This window comes from Vigna unguiculata, chromosome 8 (genome assembly GCF_037176805.1).
Source record: "Vigna unguiculata cultivar grain cowpea cultivar isolate G323 ecotype 2 chromosome 8, ASM3717680v1, whole genome shotgun sequence".
Lineage (NCBI taxonomy): Eukaryota > Viridiplantae > Streptophyta > Magnoliopsida > Fabales > Fabaceae > Vigna > Vigna unguiculata.
The window spans coordinates 32,403,138-32,423,334 of record NC_140799.1 but is presented as its reverse complement, the minus strand read 5'-3'; the positions used below and the strand labels follow the sequence as shown (position 1 = coordinate 32,423,334).

Here is a 20,197-nt window from a genome sequence, read left to right as displayed (position 1 = left end):
AGTTCTTCCTTTTCTTACCCGCTTTATAAATATTTGTCTTGTATTCATACTTATATCCGTGCGAGTATCTGTTATGCTGATATCCACATATTTTTTTAATATCTACGAGTATTTACGGATATCTGCGGATATTTATAAAAGAAAATTTTAATATCTAACAATATATTTAGTCATAAATTCAAACAAAAATACAATGCATAATATTTATAAATTTCAAACAAAGTGCAAATAACTTATTTAAATAGTGTTGGATGACAATTTAAAAAAAATTGAATATTTTTTAAAACCGATTGATAAAAAATAACCATTTAATTTTAATGTGTTAATGTTTTAATCATGCTTTTTTTAAGTTTTTTTAATTTAAATTAAAATATAGCGAGTACAAATATATATACTATGATACCTGTATCCACCTCATTAATATGTGAATATAAAAAATATCCGTACCCATTACTTGCAGTTATCAATTTATAATATCCAAAACAAAAACAGTTATTTTTTAGATTGCATTGTAATACTAATATCGAAATACATTTATAACACTACACTAACAAAAGAAAAATTAATTAAGACATTCTCTCCTAAAATTTAGAAACATTTACTTTGACTAATGACTAAAAAACATATTAACGACTAAAAATGAAAAACAAACAAATAAAAATATCACGTGCAATCGTGTACAATTTAAAAAATAAATATTAATATAAAGTAAGAGTTAGTTACGCTACACACTTAGATCATTAATTGGACTTTTCCTTTTTTTTTTTTTTTATCAAGGATTAGCATGATTTGATGGTAGAGAATCAAATGATTTTAGGTCTTACATAGGAAACAACTACTGGAGTCTATGATTGAATTCAGGGTTTAGAATTTTTCTATACATACATATATCTAAGAGTTTAAGTGTTGCCTCACTGATGGGTTAAAAGCATAATCAAGGTTGAGGTATAAAAGAATGTTTCTGAAAAGGTCTAATTAAAGGACCTAACACAACAATTTTAAAGCATGGAGATTTTTCTGGTTATTTGCTAAATTAGTCTTGCTTTCTCTCAATGAATTTAAATGAGATTCTTTACATGTATACAAATGCATTGAAAGAATAATAGTTCAGAAAAGGGTGATAATGATACATATATGAAAATAGTACACTAAAAGGTTCTGATTTGATTTGATTCCATGAATAAGAACAATGAATTACATTCATTGGAAAATTTTTCCCAATTGACAAATGTTTGTGCTTTTTTTCCTCTTCAAATTATAGAGATTAATTACTAGATTGATATAATTTACTATTACAAGTTAGAACTCGCTTTCACTACATGTGAAACTGAAATGCAAAGTCAAAACTCATATATCTAAGAAGCCAATTCTAAGTTGTAACAGTAAACCATTTCATTTTGATATATAAAAATTTCTACAATGCACTATTAGAGGAAAACACACACAAAGAGCGGTACTAAAGGAAAAAATTGCATTAAGATTGTGTTCTATTTAACTTCCTATAATTATGTACAATAAAACCCTTTCGGACAAATTGTGTCATGAGTATAAACGTTTCTTAAAAGTAATAACAAAAATATTTTTTCATAAACTAAAATTAATATATACACAATTTAAAAATCAAAACTTAGAAACATTATATAACAAAGTTTGCGATTTTATCACAATTCAAAGAAAAATTACATGTTATATATATATATATATATATATATATATATATATATATATATATTAAATATATTGTGATTTTATTCAAAATTTTGATATATTATTATTATTATTATTATTATTATTATTTATGGATGTATTTCCATTGAAAATATTACCTCCCTATCGCATCATTTTCAACAACAATTTAAAATCCAAGTGCTCTAGAAACTGGTGATATTTCAATCTTCAAGTACAACTATATACAAATGTGAGAAGTTTAAAGAAAGGGATGAAAACAAAAAATCCAAGAAAATAGAGAGATAATACAAAAAGGAAAAAAAAAATACAATGTTTTGCTTGTACTTATGTGAAGCCTTTGTATGAAGTTTTAACATAATCATTATATTCACCAGAGTGAGAGATTCTTAATTCATGAAAAATGTAATAACCTCTGAACAAGAGTGAATTGAAATAAGTTTCTCCAAGTTATGAAGAAGAAAACTTCAAGATAGATATGCATTATAAACTGAATTGACTAAACTGCATTGTACTATTAAAAATTGCACAAAATCAAAAAATAGTTCGTCTAAACTGAATTGAACTGTTTTTTGTTATAAGAAACTGAACTACATTGCACTGAAATATGAACTAAACTATATGAACTGATTTTTTTTTTTGAATTGTACTATTTTTTAGTCGAACTGCACTATTTTTGAAGTGAATGCACTATTTTTCAACCAAATTACACTAATTTTGAACCAAAGTGCACTATTTTTTGAACCAAACTTCATTATTATTAAACAAAATTGCACTATGTTTGAACTGGACTTCACTACTTTTGAACTGAGCTGCATTAATTTTGAACCGAACTGCAATATTTTTGAACCGAACTGGTTATGAATTGTTTTTAAATTGCTTAACTGTGGGGCAAGCTAGAAAAATATACTTATTTTTGAACAACAGAAAAGGTCAAAACAAACTGATCTAAATATATATATATATATATATATATATATATATACATATATATACATATATATATATATATGTATATATATATATATATATATGTATATATATGTATATATATATATGTATATATATGTATATATATATATATATATATATATAGATATATGTACATATGTATATATATCTATATATGTACATATATCTATCTATCTATATATATATATATACATACATATATATATATATATATATATATATGTACATATGTATATATGTACATATATATATATATATATATATATATATATATATATATATGTATATATATATAGGTATAATTATCAATTTAGTTCTTTAATTTTTTGGTTTGGTTTATTTTTGATCCTTATCATTTGTTGGTTCAATTTAATCCTCCAATTATTTAAAAATGTTCAATTTGGATATTTTCGTTAAGTTGACATTAATACGTTGTCCGTCATGCCATATGTAAATTTGTAAAATTTTCAATTTATTTTTATTTTTAATTTTTTTAAAAATATATATAAACTGTCACGTGGTATATTACAGTCGTGCTAGATGACAGAGGTAGTAGTTGTTTCCAATTTAGTCCTCTATTTAAATTTTTGGTTCAATTTAGTCTCCTTCTATTTAAAATGATCTAATTTTATCCTCTCCAAGTTGAGATCAAATTGGTAAATAAGCTTAATTACAACTTATATATACATGTAAATATAATTTTTTTTTAATTTATACATCAAATCAATACACCTAAATATTTCAAATTATTTTATTTGTTACAAGTGTAAACAAATTTAATGGTAAAAAGTCACAAGGTTAAAAATGTAAAAAATAAAATAATTTGAGTATTTAGGTGGTGTGACTTGATGTATACATTTTAAAAAATTATTTTAAAATGTATAGATAAGTTGTAATTAAACTTAATTACTAATTTGTTCTAAAATAGAAAAGAACCAAATTGAACCGTTTTAAAGAATAGGGAGCATAATTGAATAAAAAAATTAAATAGAGGACTAAATTGAAAACAACTACTACCATTACCACATGGCACGATTGTGACCTACCACGTGACATGACTGTTATTTGACATGTGACAGTTTATATACTTTTGAAAAAATTTTAAAAATTTTAAAAATTTCAATACTTGACACGTGTCATGTACGGACACGTTGTTAATGTGAAATTAACGGAGAAGATCAAATTGAACATCCTAAATAATTGGAATGAACTAACAAGTAATAAAGGAGACCAAAATAAACTAAATCAAAAAATTAGAAGACTAAATCAGTAATTATACCTATTGTTCCTCGCTCTTAACTATACATATGGATAAACATAAATTTAAAAGACCTATTTCTGTTTTTAAGATTTCTAATAATAAATCATATAAAAAATATTTATACTTTTATCTAATTATAACTAGAATTTTGACCCGTTATTTTTTAGATAAATGAATTTTGTTTTTTTAGTAAATGAAAAAAAAATTAAAAAGTTAAAAATAGATATTAAAAGTAATGATAAATATAATTTAAATTAGGAAATATCAATTTTATCATCTTTATAAATGAATTTAATAATTCTGATTATTCAGGATCATAACCATACTAATTGTAGTAATTATTGTTTTGTCTAATATAAATGTTTAACTCTCTGAACATTTATATATGCACCTATTATGACATTTATACAAAACTTTTTATTGATCTCATGGGTCAGAAGACCATTATAATTTGCAATATAAAATCGATATAACTTTATTAAATTTAAAATTGGATTAAAAAAAACAAAAGAATGTAATACTAACAAATAACTGGAATAGTATAAGATTAATTTTAATTAATATAATAACATATAAAAATAATTAAAATAAATAAAAAGGGAAAAATAAATTAAAAGAAGAAATTTCTTATCCTTCTTCACAAATAACATTAATATAAATTTCTTTATAAAATAAATAATAAATAATAGCATTATAATTAATAAATACAAAAAGTAATAAATACTAACGTTATAATTAATAGATACTAAAGGTTATTATGTTTTGGTTCTATACAAAATTGTGGTTGCAAAATTGAGAAATTATAATTGTATTAATTTTTAATTGAAATTTTTGTGATGTATTACAGTTGGATTTTAATTATATTAATTTTTTTATTGAGAAATAAATTTTAGTTATATTAATATTTAATTTTTATTAGGTAAAATGTAGTTGTGTGACTAAATATTAATAGTTGTCCATGAGTGAATATGGAGTAAGGAAAATAAAATCCAACTTTAGAGAGAGTTTGTCGTCTATTATTATATTTGTTTTAAGTCACACAACTACCTTTTCTCTAATTAAATTAAATATTAATATAATTAAAATTCATTTCCTAATAAAAAAATTAATATAATTAAAATCCAACGGTAATTCATCACAAAAATTTTTAATTAAAAATTAATACAATTATACTTTCTCAATTTTATAACCACAATTTTGTATAAAACCAAAACATAATAATATTTATTATTTATTATTTATTGTATAAAGAAATTTATATTAATATTATTGGTGAGACGAATAAGAAATTTCTTCTTTTAATTTATTTTTCCTTTTTTATTTTATTTTAATTATTTTCATATTTTTATATGTTATTATATTAATTATTTTCATACTCTATATATTAATGTTATTCGTAAAGCCAGATAAAAAATTGCTTCCTTTTTATTTATTGTTTCTTTTTTATTTTATTTTAATTCTTTTCATATTTCCATACTTATTAACAAAAATATATATAAATCATTTCAAAATTATATATATTAATATTTCGTGTTTGAAACAAAATATTATATTTTAAAAGTACACAATATAAAATAAAGTACTAAAAAATTAAATTAAATATTAAATTATGTAATTAAGTATTAATGCGAGAATTTAAATACTTTCTTTTTCACCAAAATCAATGTTAAAATAAAATCACTAATTGTTCTACAAACTTAGAAGTAACTACAATTATAAAAGAAAAACTTAAAATTTATCATACCATGAAAAAAATAGGGTGGTAGATTCATTTCCTTTAAATTTAACTTTATTAGAGACAATCCTTCCATATCTAATATCATTGAAAATTTTTATCTCATGTTGAATTTTGTGATCTTCGTAATGTGTGCCTGAACTTAAAACATATATTGATTTTAAAAATAAAATAAAATATATTAAAAAATAAATATCATGATAATCTGATTTTTTGTGTGATGTAACTAAATTTGTATACAATTTTATCATACATAATACACATTACTTTGATGTTTCACAGTCCAATGCTTACTGATTTTAACATTGTACTCATGAAATTTATGTGACTTCCTCAAATCAAACCATGTGAGTGTAAATTTATGTTCTTTAAATTCTCAGATTTTCTTTTCAACTCTTTGCCTCTCTTCCAAACTTAGAAAACCCAACACAACATCTTTGAGTGAAGTTATGTTCATGAAAAATTGGGTAGGCAAAGTTGAGAGCAAGAAAAATCTACACTTTACAATAATTTACCATTAGACTATTAGTTCAACACAAAAGTAGCAAATTTCTTAGTTATTTCTCCTCGTAAAATAGCTAGTAGAAGTTTCGTTAACCTGATCCACATTGTTGAACTTAATTTCTATAACAATTAACCTGATCCATCTTAAGTAGAAAAACTATTAAATTTATACTTTGAAGCATAGGAATGAAAGTAAAAAAGTAAACAACTTGCTCTTTCTTGTCCTTGGTTTGGATAGATCATCCAATTTATCCAGTTTATTAAAAGCAAATATATTTCAACGTAAATTAGAGTCTGATGCCAACAATTTTCCAAAAGCAATGTCAAAGCTATTTCATTTATGTGAAAAATAATATATAGTATGCCAAACCTGTAGAATAAATTTCATGAAAAACTATTAAGACAAATTATAAAATAAATATGTTAGTGTTTTACCCAATGTATCAAAGCTGTTTAATTTATGTGCAAAGTATATGTAGTATGCCAAACCTATAGAATTAATTTCATGAAAAACTATTAAGACAAATTATAAATAACTATGTTAGTGTTTTACCCAATGTATCACAAAAAATATTAAAATAAAAAAAAAACTATTGTAGAATGAAATGATTAGAAGTATGTATATTGTGTACTGGTTCACAGCTTCTACCGGTACCTTAATACAATAATATTTAACATGCCAACCGAAATAAACTAAAGAAAATGGGTGAAGGAGAATTATGTTGCTAAGCTATTTCTTCAAGGGAGTTTGAGAGCATAAAGAGAACAGTAATAAAGAAAAATAACCTAAAATGCACAAAATTAAGTATGAATATCTAAGGAAAAAAATTGATGCTGAGTTAATAATTATAAAAAAGGATGATAGGTTTTTTACCAAAATACAATTTTCCAAATCTTTCGTCTCCTAGTTCTCTGTCAGGATCAAAGAAGTTTGTAGTCTCTTAAAAGTGTTTACTTCCCTTCTCAAATTCTTCTAAAAAGGAACTATGTGAGATTATTTTATAATTAGATAGTACAAAAAATGTTACTGCATGGAGATAATTCTTTTTCATTAGACAACCATAACACAATAATCTGAATGAAAACAGTCAAATACAATTACAGACCAAAATTTTGATTATAATTTGTCTTTAGACAAACAACAACAACACAAATACCATAACATCAATCTTCCAAAATAATCTGAATGAAGACAAAATAGAAATGTTGATAATCCAAAAGTTTAGGCAATTCATTTGCAATACACAACTCACTTTTGTTTTTTAATATTTTTTAGCAACATCTTCAATGATAACTCATTGTTGTATGACTCTAACATAGTTTCAGAATCTCTTTTAAGAGAAGTGGTTGGCAAATTAGTATGTAAAACTCTCAAAATTATTGATTGTTTAGTAAACTTGCTCAACAAATCCTGATAAATAAATACACATATTTAGAATATAGACAATGATAAGTGCATTAATTTCTTAATGAGTAAAAGCTTATAAAAATAACCTACCAAATATGAAAATAACACAATATGACATATGAAATCTTGAAAAAAATAGAAAAAGAAAACCATACAAAAAAAGTGTGCAAGCAAAGTTTAAAAGTTAAATAATTACAAAACACAAAAGGCTAATATCATGTTACAAAAGGATTCAAATAAACAACACTTGAATATTGGCTATATATTTGATTTGTTGTTGACAATGTTATAATCATGTCAAAACTTAATCAATCAACCAACATTTTTTTAAAATAAACAATAATTGGTGAGCAGAATTAATACAACAAAGTACGACAAAAGATTGGAATCTATAAATACAAATGTTGATAATATGAGTAAACAACAAAGCGTGAAAAGATGTAATTACATGAAAGTATGACAAATAGAACAAAATATTTCAACACAAAATCACCACCAATGCAGGTTAAAAACAAAAGAGATGAAAGAAATGAAAAACTTCCATACAAAAACTAAAATTTTAAAAAATTTATCTACCATGACCATAAGATCCAAAGAATCCAAAATTTAAAAATAGTAGATAAAATGTGTCTCATAACTAATACCTTTAGGTATTCCAAAGGTTGAATGCATGTATTCCAAAGTTTGAATGCATGTATTACAATGCCAAGAGTAGTAGCGTAGACCACCTATAGAGTTTCTTAGCAAGGGCAAAGACTATATGCTAACATACACATATAGTTTATAACATTAACAATGATTCAATACACAAATATACATAATCGTATTAGTACCATTCTCTTTCCTCCATTGCACCATGTTGGTCCACAAGTGTTCTACTTTCTCAATATCAAATTTATTGCTTCTAAGAATCTAAGACAACATCACAAAACTAAACTTCAGATCCATGGTTTACAAACAAAGGTGAATAAAGAAAATCAATACAATTTACAAAACATAGTATTAGCCATCTCTTATTATAAATTTAGCATGTATTTTTAGTTTATATTGCTAGTGAGAATAAATTCCATCTCAATGACTAATTTCAAACAACATTTTTTTACTTTTTCATCTCGAGTCGTCCACTTACCATGAAATTCCTTTTCATCAGTTAAGACCATTGGTTCTTTGAAAAGAGCCTCTTTTTCCTCAATTAAGAATATCGAACATCAGTTGCTAGTCATCAACCATGGAAACATACATATAATGAGGTAGATCGAAAGAAAAAAATAATTAAAAAACAAAATAAATATAAAATATATAACTACAAAAATCAACGGTACAAAGAAGATGACAAAACCTTCGAAAGCGCGATAAAGAGTTTATTTTTCATCAGTTAATACCATCAGTTTCTATTCATAAACCATGGAAACAAAATATAGTGAGCCAGATCGAAAGAAAAAACAAAAACATAGAAAAAGAGAAAGATCGAAAACCATAAATCCATAAAATGTAGGTCATATCAAAATTAAAAAAATATATAGAAAAAAATGAGATCTAAAGGGAAAAAGATTGAAATAAACTTTGAAACCCAGAAATACAAGCCAAAATTAAACTTTGAAAACTAGAAATACAAACCAAAATCAGTGTTGGAGAGAACAAACCTTCCAAACCTTCAAAGGTGTGGTAAAGAGCCTTCTTTTACATAAAAAAGAAATCGCTAAAATAAGGGTTGAAGAGAACAAAATCGAACAAAAAAATTTGAAACCAAAATTAGCGAAGAAAGAAAAATAAGGATTTGCTCGTAGAGGAAGAGTGAGGCGACAGCAGGGGATGAGAGAAAAGTTGAGAGTGAAAAAATTAGGGTTTGAGGCAGCAAAGGATGAGAGAAAAGTTGGGAGTGAAAAAATTTAGGGTTTGAGATGGCAGAGGGTGAGAGAAAAGTTAAGAGTGAAAAAATTAGGATTTTAGCACATGAGATGAATTTTTCTTTTTGAATTTAAAGCAAAAAAAGGAGATCACACGTGTAAGAGCCGCACTTTGCCCCTTGTCAAAAAAATGAAGTGTTTAAACTTTCCACTTTTAGTTAATTTTGTGTGTTCTTCTTTTTGTGGTTAATGAAAAAACTTGCACTTTATGCTACCTTCAATTGTATTATGTATAAATATAGATTTATTATTTAAAGTTTTCTTATTTTCTAATGGTTTGCAAAATTATATAAAGAATTTTACATAAACCTAGGATAGGAAAGATGTAAAGAAAAGTGTATTGGGAGATGGTGAAGCGAGTGATTTTGTGTGTGAATTAATAATAAAAATGGAAATAGGGAAACAGAAATATAAGTTAATAATGAAACAAAGGTAATTGACTAGGGTGGCAGTAGAAAAGAAAAGAGAAGAGAGGGTTCAAAGTAAAGAGAGGAGAGGAGTTAATTTGTTGAAGTTCAATTTTTAAAACTGAATTAAAAAAGAGTCAAAGTTCAAATTTTACTACAAATAGTTTAGTTTTTTCCATAATGATATGATGCAATTAATTATAGTATTATATAGATAAATTAATTTTGCCCAGTCCTGATTACCCTGTTCTGAAGAATAACTTAAGAGTCTCTTCTTTAATATGTTTCATGACAACTCTGATAATATATACATATATGTGTCTATAAAAGTTTGAATTAATTGACATAAGATGCTAACAAAATTTATTTATATTAAGCATCGATTTATCAGGCCTACATATGTAAAAAGGTAAAATGAAGTTTATTTTTTTCTTTTTTCAGTTTTTGTAAGGAGTTTCAGATACTAAAGTTATAGTATTGAGTGGTGAAGAACTTGGCACTACTGTAGCCGTTGATTCTGGGCCAGCAATCAAATCAGTGACATTTGATACTTCTGCAACTGCCACAATTGGTTGCTGAGTCATGCCCTTTTTCTCATTACTTTTTCCCCACAAAAAGGAGTACAACCCCACCATGATCAAAACCATGCCCAACAACCTGCGTATACATACATTATATACATCAGTGTTTTGTTTTCTATGTGTCATACAAAAGCTACAACATTGTTCAAGGTTACTACTCTTTACACAGAATTGAAGCAGTAAAACCATTTAAGAAATATTATTCATACGTTCCAAAGGTTAGTGGTTGTCCAAGTATGAAAGCTTCTAAAAAGGCCACAAAAATAAGAGAGAGGGGATTGAACATTGGAGGATAAGTAGGTCCTTTGATTGCAACAGCCCATGATAATATGCAGAATGTAGCAGCAGTGGCCAATGCTCCCTAAACAAATAAACAATCACTTCAGAATGTTCATCACATTTAAGAACTAAGCTTCATCTTCATTCATTCATGTGTTTCATTGATTTCAAATATTGTAAAGAATATATTACAGAGTAGATTATGGTGAGCAGTTGCAGATTCCACTCTAATCTCCATGCAGCCTTACTAGAATCTATGCAGACACCTGCGATTCCTGATTGAATTGCTGCTATAACGCATGATAGCATTGTTCCCCAATACCTCAATGGAAATACTTTAAGCAATTGTACCTGTTTAATGAATTTAATACAGCAATTTCAGAAGGAAAATAGTCACAGTAAAAGCCTTTCTTCTCGCAGAACTATTGAAATTACTGTGATTAGTCATGACACTAAACCCCGTTCGAAACATTAAATAAATTTAACAAAAATTAAGGCAGAATCTAAAATTGTGTGAGATATGTACTTGCACAAGAAACCAAGCTGTGTATGAGAAGCAGCTGCAGATCAAGAGGAAAGTGCCCTGAAGCATGTGGGTAGGGTGTGCTGCAACAGCGGTTTGAGCATGATGAGTATGATGATGAAGATAAAATTGTTTTCCTTTGTAAAGAGTGGTAAGTAATGCTCCACCAACGCACAGAATTGCCCCTGCACACTTAGTTCTACCAGCCCAAGTGTGGAGTCCCAATTTCTCGAATCTACATTGATTCATCAACTAATGGTGGTTATGTTGTTGATATTTGGCAGATTGAAGAAAATAGAGTGGTATGTTAGTGGTACCTGCAGATGACAGAGGTAAGGAATGTGCATATTGGAACCATGTTGAGAAAGTTGACAGAGTATGTAGCTGAAGTATCTCTCAGCCCATAGTAGAATAATCCTTGAGCCAGAGTCATTCTGTAGTTGGTGCCATCATAGTGTAAGAAGATCGTAATGATATAGATAACGATAATTTTGAAAACTTTCTCTTATAACCTAAAATGACATCATTTAAATAGTTTTGCAATATAAAAAAATAAAAAGTTACTTAAAAAATATCATTTTAAATTATAAAATAAAGTTATCAAAATTTAATTATTAAAAAATTATTTTCTTAATAATATATGTATTTATACGCTATATTCTTTATACAATATTTTACTTATTAAGTCTATGATTCATATTGATCTTTATAAATAAAGTTAATTTGATATTTTCGTTAAATTAACAATAATCTCATTTGAAATTTATCATGTATCAAAATCTAAAAAAATGTCATATGTCAAACTAAAGAGATTTTAAAATAAAAGATATCAAATTGACGTATAACACCTTCTAAATAGCGTTAATTTAACAAAAAACAAATTGACTCTATTTGAAAAATATTAAAACTTAATTAAATAAAAAATATAAATAAGAACAAAAGTCAAGATTAAATTACTAATTAATCCAAATAAAATCAAACACGGTTTTATAAAAGAGATAAGTCCTGTTTTATCATTTCTAAATCTTATAATAGGTTTTTATTATTTTTCACCTCAATTTTCTCTTTTAGCATAAACTTTTTTAAACAAGGGTGAAAGAATGCATTTCTAGAACAAAATATGTTTATTTTACTGATTAAACAGTTCATTCCTAGAAACGTGAACATGCGAATGTTGCATTTCTCATGTTACAAGTTTTCATAAATTGTTTCCGGAAATTATCGATTCTTAAAATAAAAAAATCTTCCATTTTTACTGTGTTTTTAAAAAATTATTTCTGGAAATAGTTAAATGTATCTAATTATTTTTTATAAAACATAAACCAAAAATAACATGCACAGTTATATGATTCATAAGAACATAACACGATTCCTTAAAACTATTTTTGTTGTAAATAAAAACAAACAAAGTTTGGAGTGGAAAGAGCAAATATAGGGGTGGAAATAGTAAGTAAAGAATTCATACCCCATTAATGCGTTAACGAAGAGCCAAAACCAAACTTTGGGAGTAAAAGTCAATGTGCGGTCTCTGCATTCACAACCCAAATCATTTGCAAGAGAAAACATCAACCACTAAAAAAACCAATTAAGAAAATATAATTTTATGTATGTGTTTAAGATATTAAATTATTTTATTTTTTATGTCTATTTATGAGTTAGACTTATGGCCCTAAGCAAAAGATTTATTTAATCAAAACTAAAAAATTATATCGGATAAAATATTTGTATTAATTATTTTAATTGTTTTAAATCCTTTTCAAAACAATATAAATAAACATGTCATTATATAGGAGAATTGTATTTACCTCTTCTGAAGTTATACTAAATGACATCTATGTTTCCCCATATTTTAAAATAGAAATTCATGTTTTTTATGTTTTTAATAAAATGATGCTCATCTTTTCTAATTTTTAAATAGATAGTTATTTCTCTTATAAGTTTAATAAATGATACTCACTTTGTTTATATTTTAATAAATTAAAATCCTCTTTCTTATTTTACTTAAATATGGCTCTTATTGATTATAACTTAAATAAAAAGTTATAGAAATTAAAAATTAAAATGTTAAAAGATAAAGATTTTTATTAAAAAAAATTAATCTTTAATTATTATATGTTACTGTTATCATAAAAATTATATTGTCGTGATAAACTGTATTTATTAAAATATAAATTTATACTTTTTTGAAAAAAGTATTAAAATAAAATAATAACTAATTACAAAATATATGATTAAATTCATTAAATTTTCAGAATTTTTCATTTAAGATTCGGTGAATATTATTTTTAAATCAGATAAAAGAGATGAATAAAGTTTTATTAAAAATATAAGAAAGATCACGTCCATTTAAAATTTAGATAAAAGTGAGTATCATTTTATTAACATTTGTGGATGGTTATTTTAAAACTATATATAGTAGGAATTTGTATTATTTCAGAGAAGATAAGTTTACTTTTCTTTTATTTAATATTTTTTTATAAAACAATTACTATAAAAAATAATTAAATAACATTATATTGATTAAATTATATACTATTTTATAAATACAAAAATATTAATATCTAAAATAATGACTATTATTAATAAAAATTATAATTAATTTATAAATTAGTGTTTAAATTGATTTGTATCATTGTTTAAAGAGACTTTAGCTACTTATGATTTTGGTAACTAATTAGAAATTAATTTAAACTCTAATTCAGAAATTAAATATAATTTTTTTATTAAGAATAAAGACTAATTTAGGTATCATTAATTTTTAGTTAATTTAAAAAATGGTCTGTATCTTAGTCTATATAATAATAATTTTTTATTTTTAAATTTGATTATTATTTAATAATTTTCTTATAATGATCAAGGTGTATCATTAGAATTACTACCGTCATTCTTCTTTATAGAAAAGAAAATTAAATGAAACACACCATTTTAAAAAGGAAAATGTTTTTTTTTACACCTAATAACAACTTTCAAGGATAATACAGTTATTTTAAAAAATAGACTTTTGTATTTGTAAAAAAAAAAAAAAGGGTAAAATAATGAATGTAAAATGACTATAAAAGTTTATGGAGTATGAAACTAACCAAACTTTTTGAAAACTAAGTTATTATTTATGTTAGGAAAACAATAACTACGTTTAACAAATTTTAGTTAGTGAAAGAGCTTTCTCATAAGAGTCGTGATATAGGAGATCTTCTAAAAAAATAGAAAGAATGAAGAAGGAAAATAATAGAAGAGAAAGAACTACATTAGAAGATCTTAAACCCTAATACAAAGATTATTCAGAAGAAGCAAACAGGAGATAGTAGTAGTAGTAGTAGGTTGTGACTTGTGGGAGTTTCAAACCAAAAGCACTTGTGTTTTATTTTAGAACTCTTATAAACTTCATTTCAATCATTTTCCACATTAGAAAAAGGTTAGGCCAAACAAAAAAAGTAAAAAACCAGCTAATAAAAGTTGATATATATAAATAGATAATAAGAGAAAAATAATGAAGAAGTAAGAAATAGAATGAAAAACGTACCTTTCAAAGTAGAGAGCAAAAGGTGCAACACAAATTGCAGCAACAATATGACGATAAGCAATGAGTGAAAAGATGAAGGAACCCTGAACCAATATCACCCTTGAAAGAAGCTGCATCCCTGTCACAAAACCTTGCACCATTATCATGCTCAACACAACCTGCGATGACGTGAAACAATGCTTCAAACCCCTCTTTTTCATTGCTCTCTCTGCACAAAACAAAAACAAAAATCAATAAATAAGCTTCTCAACTCTCTCTTTATAACATAACACAACATGTAACTGTAAGTGTGAAACACCTAAAGAACAGAAGAAAAAGTGTTTGGAAACTTGTAAGGGAAATGAACATGGCGACAGATATGCAACAACACACATGAAAGAAAAAAAAACTGTTATCTTAGGAAAACCCTCGTGTCAGTCAGCATATGCCACTGGTTTTCTCCCATGTTGTCAACGTTAATTACATGTTGTGGTGTGTACATGCCATATATGATACGTGATGATAACACTGATCATATATACGCTTTAACTAAATAGTTAGATTGGGACGTTTCGTGTGGTAATTGAAGGTTGGTGCCGTGTTAGAATATGTTCTACATAAGGAAGTGCCTATGTTTTGAGGAAATTACTTAGGAGAAAGTTTCAGCGTGAAGAAAAGTGATGCAAAGTAGAGGAAGCAGTGAATTATTTGAGATTCAGAACCACCTTGTTTTTGGCTTTTTCTGTGGTATTCTTGGTTTCTCGATCACTTGTTTTGACCTAGACAACATATGACAGCATGAAATATATATTCATGTCGAACTAACACAAACGTTGAACATCAACAGGGAATTTATTAAACCTAGAGAGAGACTCGAAATACTTTATTACGTGACCACAAATGAGAAAACTCTCAACTAAACATTCTTAGACACCATTATTATTACATACCAAATTGCATTCATGTAAAGAGTTTAACTTTTCATTAGGGCAACATGTAAAGAACACACTTTCATATTATAGGTGACATGCATACGGTGTTTTGTAATTAAAATTTAGCAGTTCCAAATCTTTCGACTGCAAATTTTGTACGAGTTGAGTAATATATACATGCAATAATATAGCTACACTAATTTGATGAGATTAAGAAAAAAATAATTTTCTACGCGTAGTATATATTAAGAATGCATGGTTGAATTGAGTTTTTTCCATTTTTTACAACATCCGTCTTCATTTCAAAGAATTTTTCACGACATTTGTTTAAGACATTCCGTGCTGCTTTTGGATGCCCCGTTTCTGCCAAACTAGTGTCTACTTGTGAAGAAAAAAATGTTTTTCAAAATATTTATCACAAAACCAAAAGCTCTAATCAAACATAAATTGTATGGAAGTTAGTGAAAGTGTTTTAATTCTAATAGAGTAAGATATCACACTGATAATAGGGAAATATGGTAAAAATATATATTTTAAATTTAACCGAATCTTATGAGATGAGATCAACATTTTATAATAGATAATTTAAATGAGATTTAATTCAACCTAAGGAATTTCACAAAACTTTTAATCTAAAATTTTAAGGTAATAAATTTAAAACTTTTTTATTTTTATATTGATCAACACTACCAAATTAAGGCCGATAAAAGTCTAGGCACAAATTCCGTATATGGATGGGACAAATTCTTGAAATAAATATTTTTTTTATTAATGTGTATGCCTATTACCTATACCCCTTAATACACAATTAATTTAACTAAGTTATGAAAAGAAGATGCAATTAATGTGCTAACAAGAATAGCTCACAGTTAGGATACTTTAAAGACCGATCCACCATCTCTGAAGAAAAAACATTAACTAAAAATTGAAGTTGTAAGTTGATGAACACCACACCAAATTAGGTAATAATAAAAGTCTACCATATTAAATCATGGTGCGACGATACTGTTCTTACTCCGACACGTGAAAATGAGGACCACTACTATAAAACAACATCATTATAGTTCATTGACACCACTGAATTGGGGTTCAGAAAAATCAATTGATTGCAGGTAAAGGAACCAATTGAGCATTTAGTTTTTGAATGTATTGATCCAACGTGACAAGTCTTTCGAGGATTATTAAAATAATATATTTATGGATTTTATTCCTTATATAATATTTAACTTTTTTTATTTTTATGAAACTTAAATTCACATCGGTTTGGAATCTTCTTAATAAACAATGGGATAAATTTTACTGATCTAACTACTAAAAGATTATTATTTTAACTTTGTAATTTTCAAATAGAAAGTTGTAAATGGGATAAAATAGTTTTCCTAAACAAGCACTCGCTAGATAATTTTCTTTACAAAAGTGAAAGAAAATAGTATGACCAGTTAAAACTATAAAACTTTTCTTCCACTTACCAAATAACAAATCACCAATAAATAATCTTAACTAGGAATTCAACTCTTGCCTTTAACTCTACAATAATTATTGGATGGGTTTGGTTTAGACTAATTAGGCAAAAAAAACATGATTGATAATTGGGGTTGACTTTTTCTACATAACAATCCAAATGCCAAAATTTAATACTCTTACCTAGATGAACACTGGTACAAAATAGGTATATTAAATCGGTTTTGGAAGGCATATTAGATCGGTTTCACAACTAATATAATATACATTGATGTAATATGTTAAAGATGTATTAAATCGATTCTGAAACAACCGATTTAAATATCTCTTACTAAAAAGAAAAAAAAAACATTTTCGAAAGTGAACATGCGAAGGAACAAAGGAGAGAACGATGAACTACCAAAGACCATCAACAAACCACCACGAACCAACACCAACGAACCACGAACTAACCATCGTGGAGAACTCTCCACCCCAACCACAAACTTGACTAAGAGATTTCACGAAACACTATGGGGACCAATGGTGCACATTCGGTACAGCAGCAACATCATAAATTTGCTTCATTTGCAAAGGAGATGGGGAAAGCACCAAACACCAAGCACCAAGCACCAAGAAAGATAACTACAAAGAGAGCTTTCTCCACAAACAAAAACCCTAAGCATGAGGAAATGAGGGAAAAAAACACTAACTTGTTGCATGGGTTGTTGAAGAGTGGCATAGAAGAAAAGAAGAAGCTTGGTGAAGAACGATGCGGTAGTGGTACAACACGATGACAATGGTCAATCGTGTCTGGAAGAGAAGAAGAAGCAATGGAGGTGCGAGAGAGAAGATCATGGAGGCGCGAGAGAGAAGTTCAAAAAGTGGAAAGGATTTTCGCAATTTGTAGTGCAAAAAATATATTAGATCGGTTGTTTTTTAAACCAATCTAATATGTATATATTATATCAATTCTCTCTATTACCAATTTAAAATATTTTCCAATATTTACAAAATTATAACCGCGTTTTAAATTAAATCGGTTCTGTTTCGATCGATCTTATATCCTGTTTTAATATCACCATTTTTTGCTAATTGATTTTTTTTACCAACACCCTTACCCAGGTGATTTTAATATGAACGAAAATTTTCAACTAGAATGTTAAATGATTTTTTCGATTGACGTGAACTAAAATTATTTTTAGATAATGTCAAACAAAAATAGTTTTTTGAACAATGTCAATAATTATTTCTTGCTCATTAATATTTTCTTCATGACCATGGAAAATTTATTTTTCAACCGTTATCTACAAATTTTTTTCTCTGAAAGTTTATAAACATTATATTTGGTCAATGTCTAAAACAATTGCTTTTTTATTGACATCATTAATATTATTTTTTAAATTTATTATTAATTAAAATTATATATATATATATAATATAATTAAAAAATTCAAATTCAACAACAATTTATACACATTTGAATCGTTATTAACTGTTATCAATGTCCAAATGATTAAAATTAAACATTAAAAATATTAAGATTACTATAAAGTTTAAATTTGTGTTTGATTTGAGAATTTTATAATTTCTAAAAAATTGAATACATAGAATTTGAATCGTTATTAACTGTTATCAATGTCCAAATGATTAAAATTAATAACAATTCAAATTCTATGTATTCAATTTTTTAGAAATTATAAAATTCTCAAATCAAACACAAATTTAAACTTTATAGTAATCTTAATATTTTTAATGTTTGATTTCGAATAAATTTCTTTTAAAACGTTGAAACTTAATCATCAAATCGAATATAAACTTTGTGAATATATTTATTTTCTCCCTTATTTTCGTTAAATTCATCTTTGCCAAACTTGCATTAACTTACATTTGAATATTTTCCATGAAAGGATTTCACTTTCTTGATTCTTAGATGGCATGTCTTCTAAATATGCTTATAATAGGAAGACTCTGTTGGTTTTCTCGTACGGAGCACAATAATTACGACTTAATACCTTTTTTAGTTTTAGAATCAGAATAACTAATATGATCACTTTTTGTTTTATTGAAATAAAAATACATCCTCTAACGAGGTTAACCTTAATAGTGGGATCACATTTATTCACTTTAATAAATGTTGGACTAAAAAGGTTAAAAAGAAAATTGAATAATTGTATAATTAATAGTGAGATAAAAAAAAAAAGGTATTTAGTCATTTCTAAATTAAGAGGAACCTTAACGAGAGGTAACTCAAGATAAAGAACCTTGAAGAGGAACACATGAATTTATCAATTCATTAGCAAACTATGAAACTTACATATGTAATAGTTTAAAAATATTACTTTTATTTAATAGTCGGGTTATGCAAATTTTCACCTGGAAAAATATATTAGAAACTAGTTGAACAAATTTGTAAAAAATTATGCATTTTCACCTTTTATTTGTTTTGGTTGAAAATTTATTTTTCTCTGTGTGAAAACAAAATATAAAACTCAATAGTATGAACAAAATACTATGATACATATGAACTGAGAGGGACAGAGAGTACTTACCTTAGTGCAGGCTTAAATGTTTTGAAGATGCTTTAGGTATCAAATGAAATGGAGAAAGTATTAGAAAATCTCTTCAACGTTGAACCTTCAAAATATAAGAACGAATTCTCAACCATAAATATTTAATCAAACATTATTGAAGTTCATGTTATACCTTGTTGCCCAGATGAAGAACATTGTGTTTGACTAAGGAGAGATGAAGATAACAATCTACAATTCGAATATTCGTGTTTGTGTTATTTTTTATCTGTCAAATTCTAATGATAACAAATTATCAGATAAATAAAAGAGTTTTCCTTGATTTGTGTTTGAATTCGTTGAAGAAAACAAACTATTTTGTTACCACATTCCTTAAAATTAAAATTTAAAATTAAAAATCATTCTAAATACTAGCGAACACACAGCACTATCGCGTCCGTGTATCCGCATTTTTTAATTTTTATAACATCAACAATATTTATTTTTAAAATATATATAATAAATTTTAAAATAGTTGTTAAATAAAATAATT

At 25.9% G+C, this 20,197-nt stretch overlaps 1 protein-coding gene and 1 long non-coding RNA gene across 2 annotated transcripts; both read right to left on the bottom strand.

Moving 5' to 3' along the window:
• Nucleotides 1–8,161: 8,161 nt before the first annotated feature.
• On the bottom strand, nucleotides 8,162–9,498 carry LOC146884413 (uncharacterized). Its single transcript, XR_014983955.1, has 2 exons — nucleotides 8,696–9,498; nucleotides 8,162–8,478 (listed from the first exon to the last, which is right to left on the bottom strand). It is a non-coding gene; the product is annotated as an uncharacterized LOC146884413 (long non-coding RNA).
• Nucleotides 9,499–10,178: 680 nt separating this feature from the next.
• LOC114192981 (WAT1-related protein At1g44800-like) lies at nucleotides 10,179–15,233 on the bottom strand. Its single transcript, XM_085665224.1, has 8 exons — nucleotides 15,082–15,233; nucleotides 14,784–14,991; nucleotides 12,729–12,791; nucleotides 11,581–11,697; nucleotides 11,267–11,498; nucleotides 10,933–11,091; nucleotides 10,671–10,822; nucleotides 10,179–10,537 (listed from the first exon to the last, which is right to left on the bottom strand). The coding sequence occupies exons 1-8, from the start codon at nucleotides 15,155–15,157 to the stop codon at nucleotides 10,318–10,320; spliced, it is 1,227 nt and encodes a 408-aa protein (XP_085521350.1). The 5' UTR covers nucleotides 15,158–15,233; the 3' UTR covers nucleotides 10,179–10,317.
• Between the last annotated feature and the right edge of the window lie 4,964 nt (nucleotides 15,234–20,197).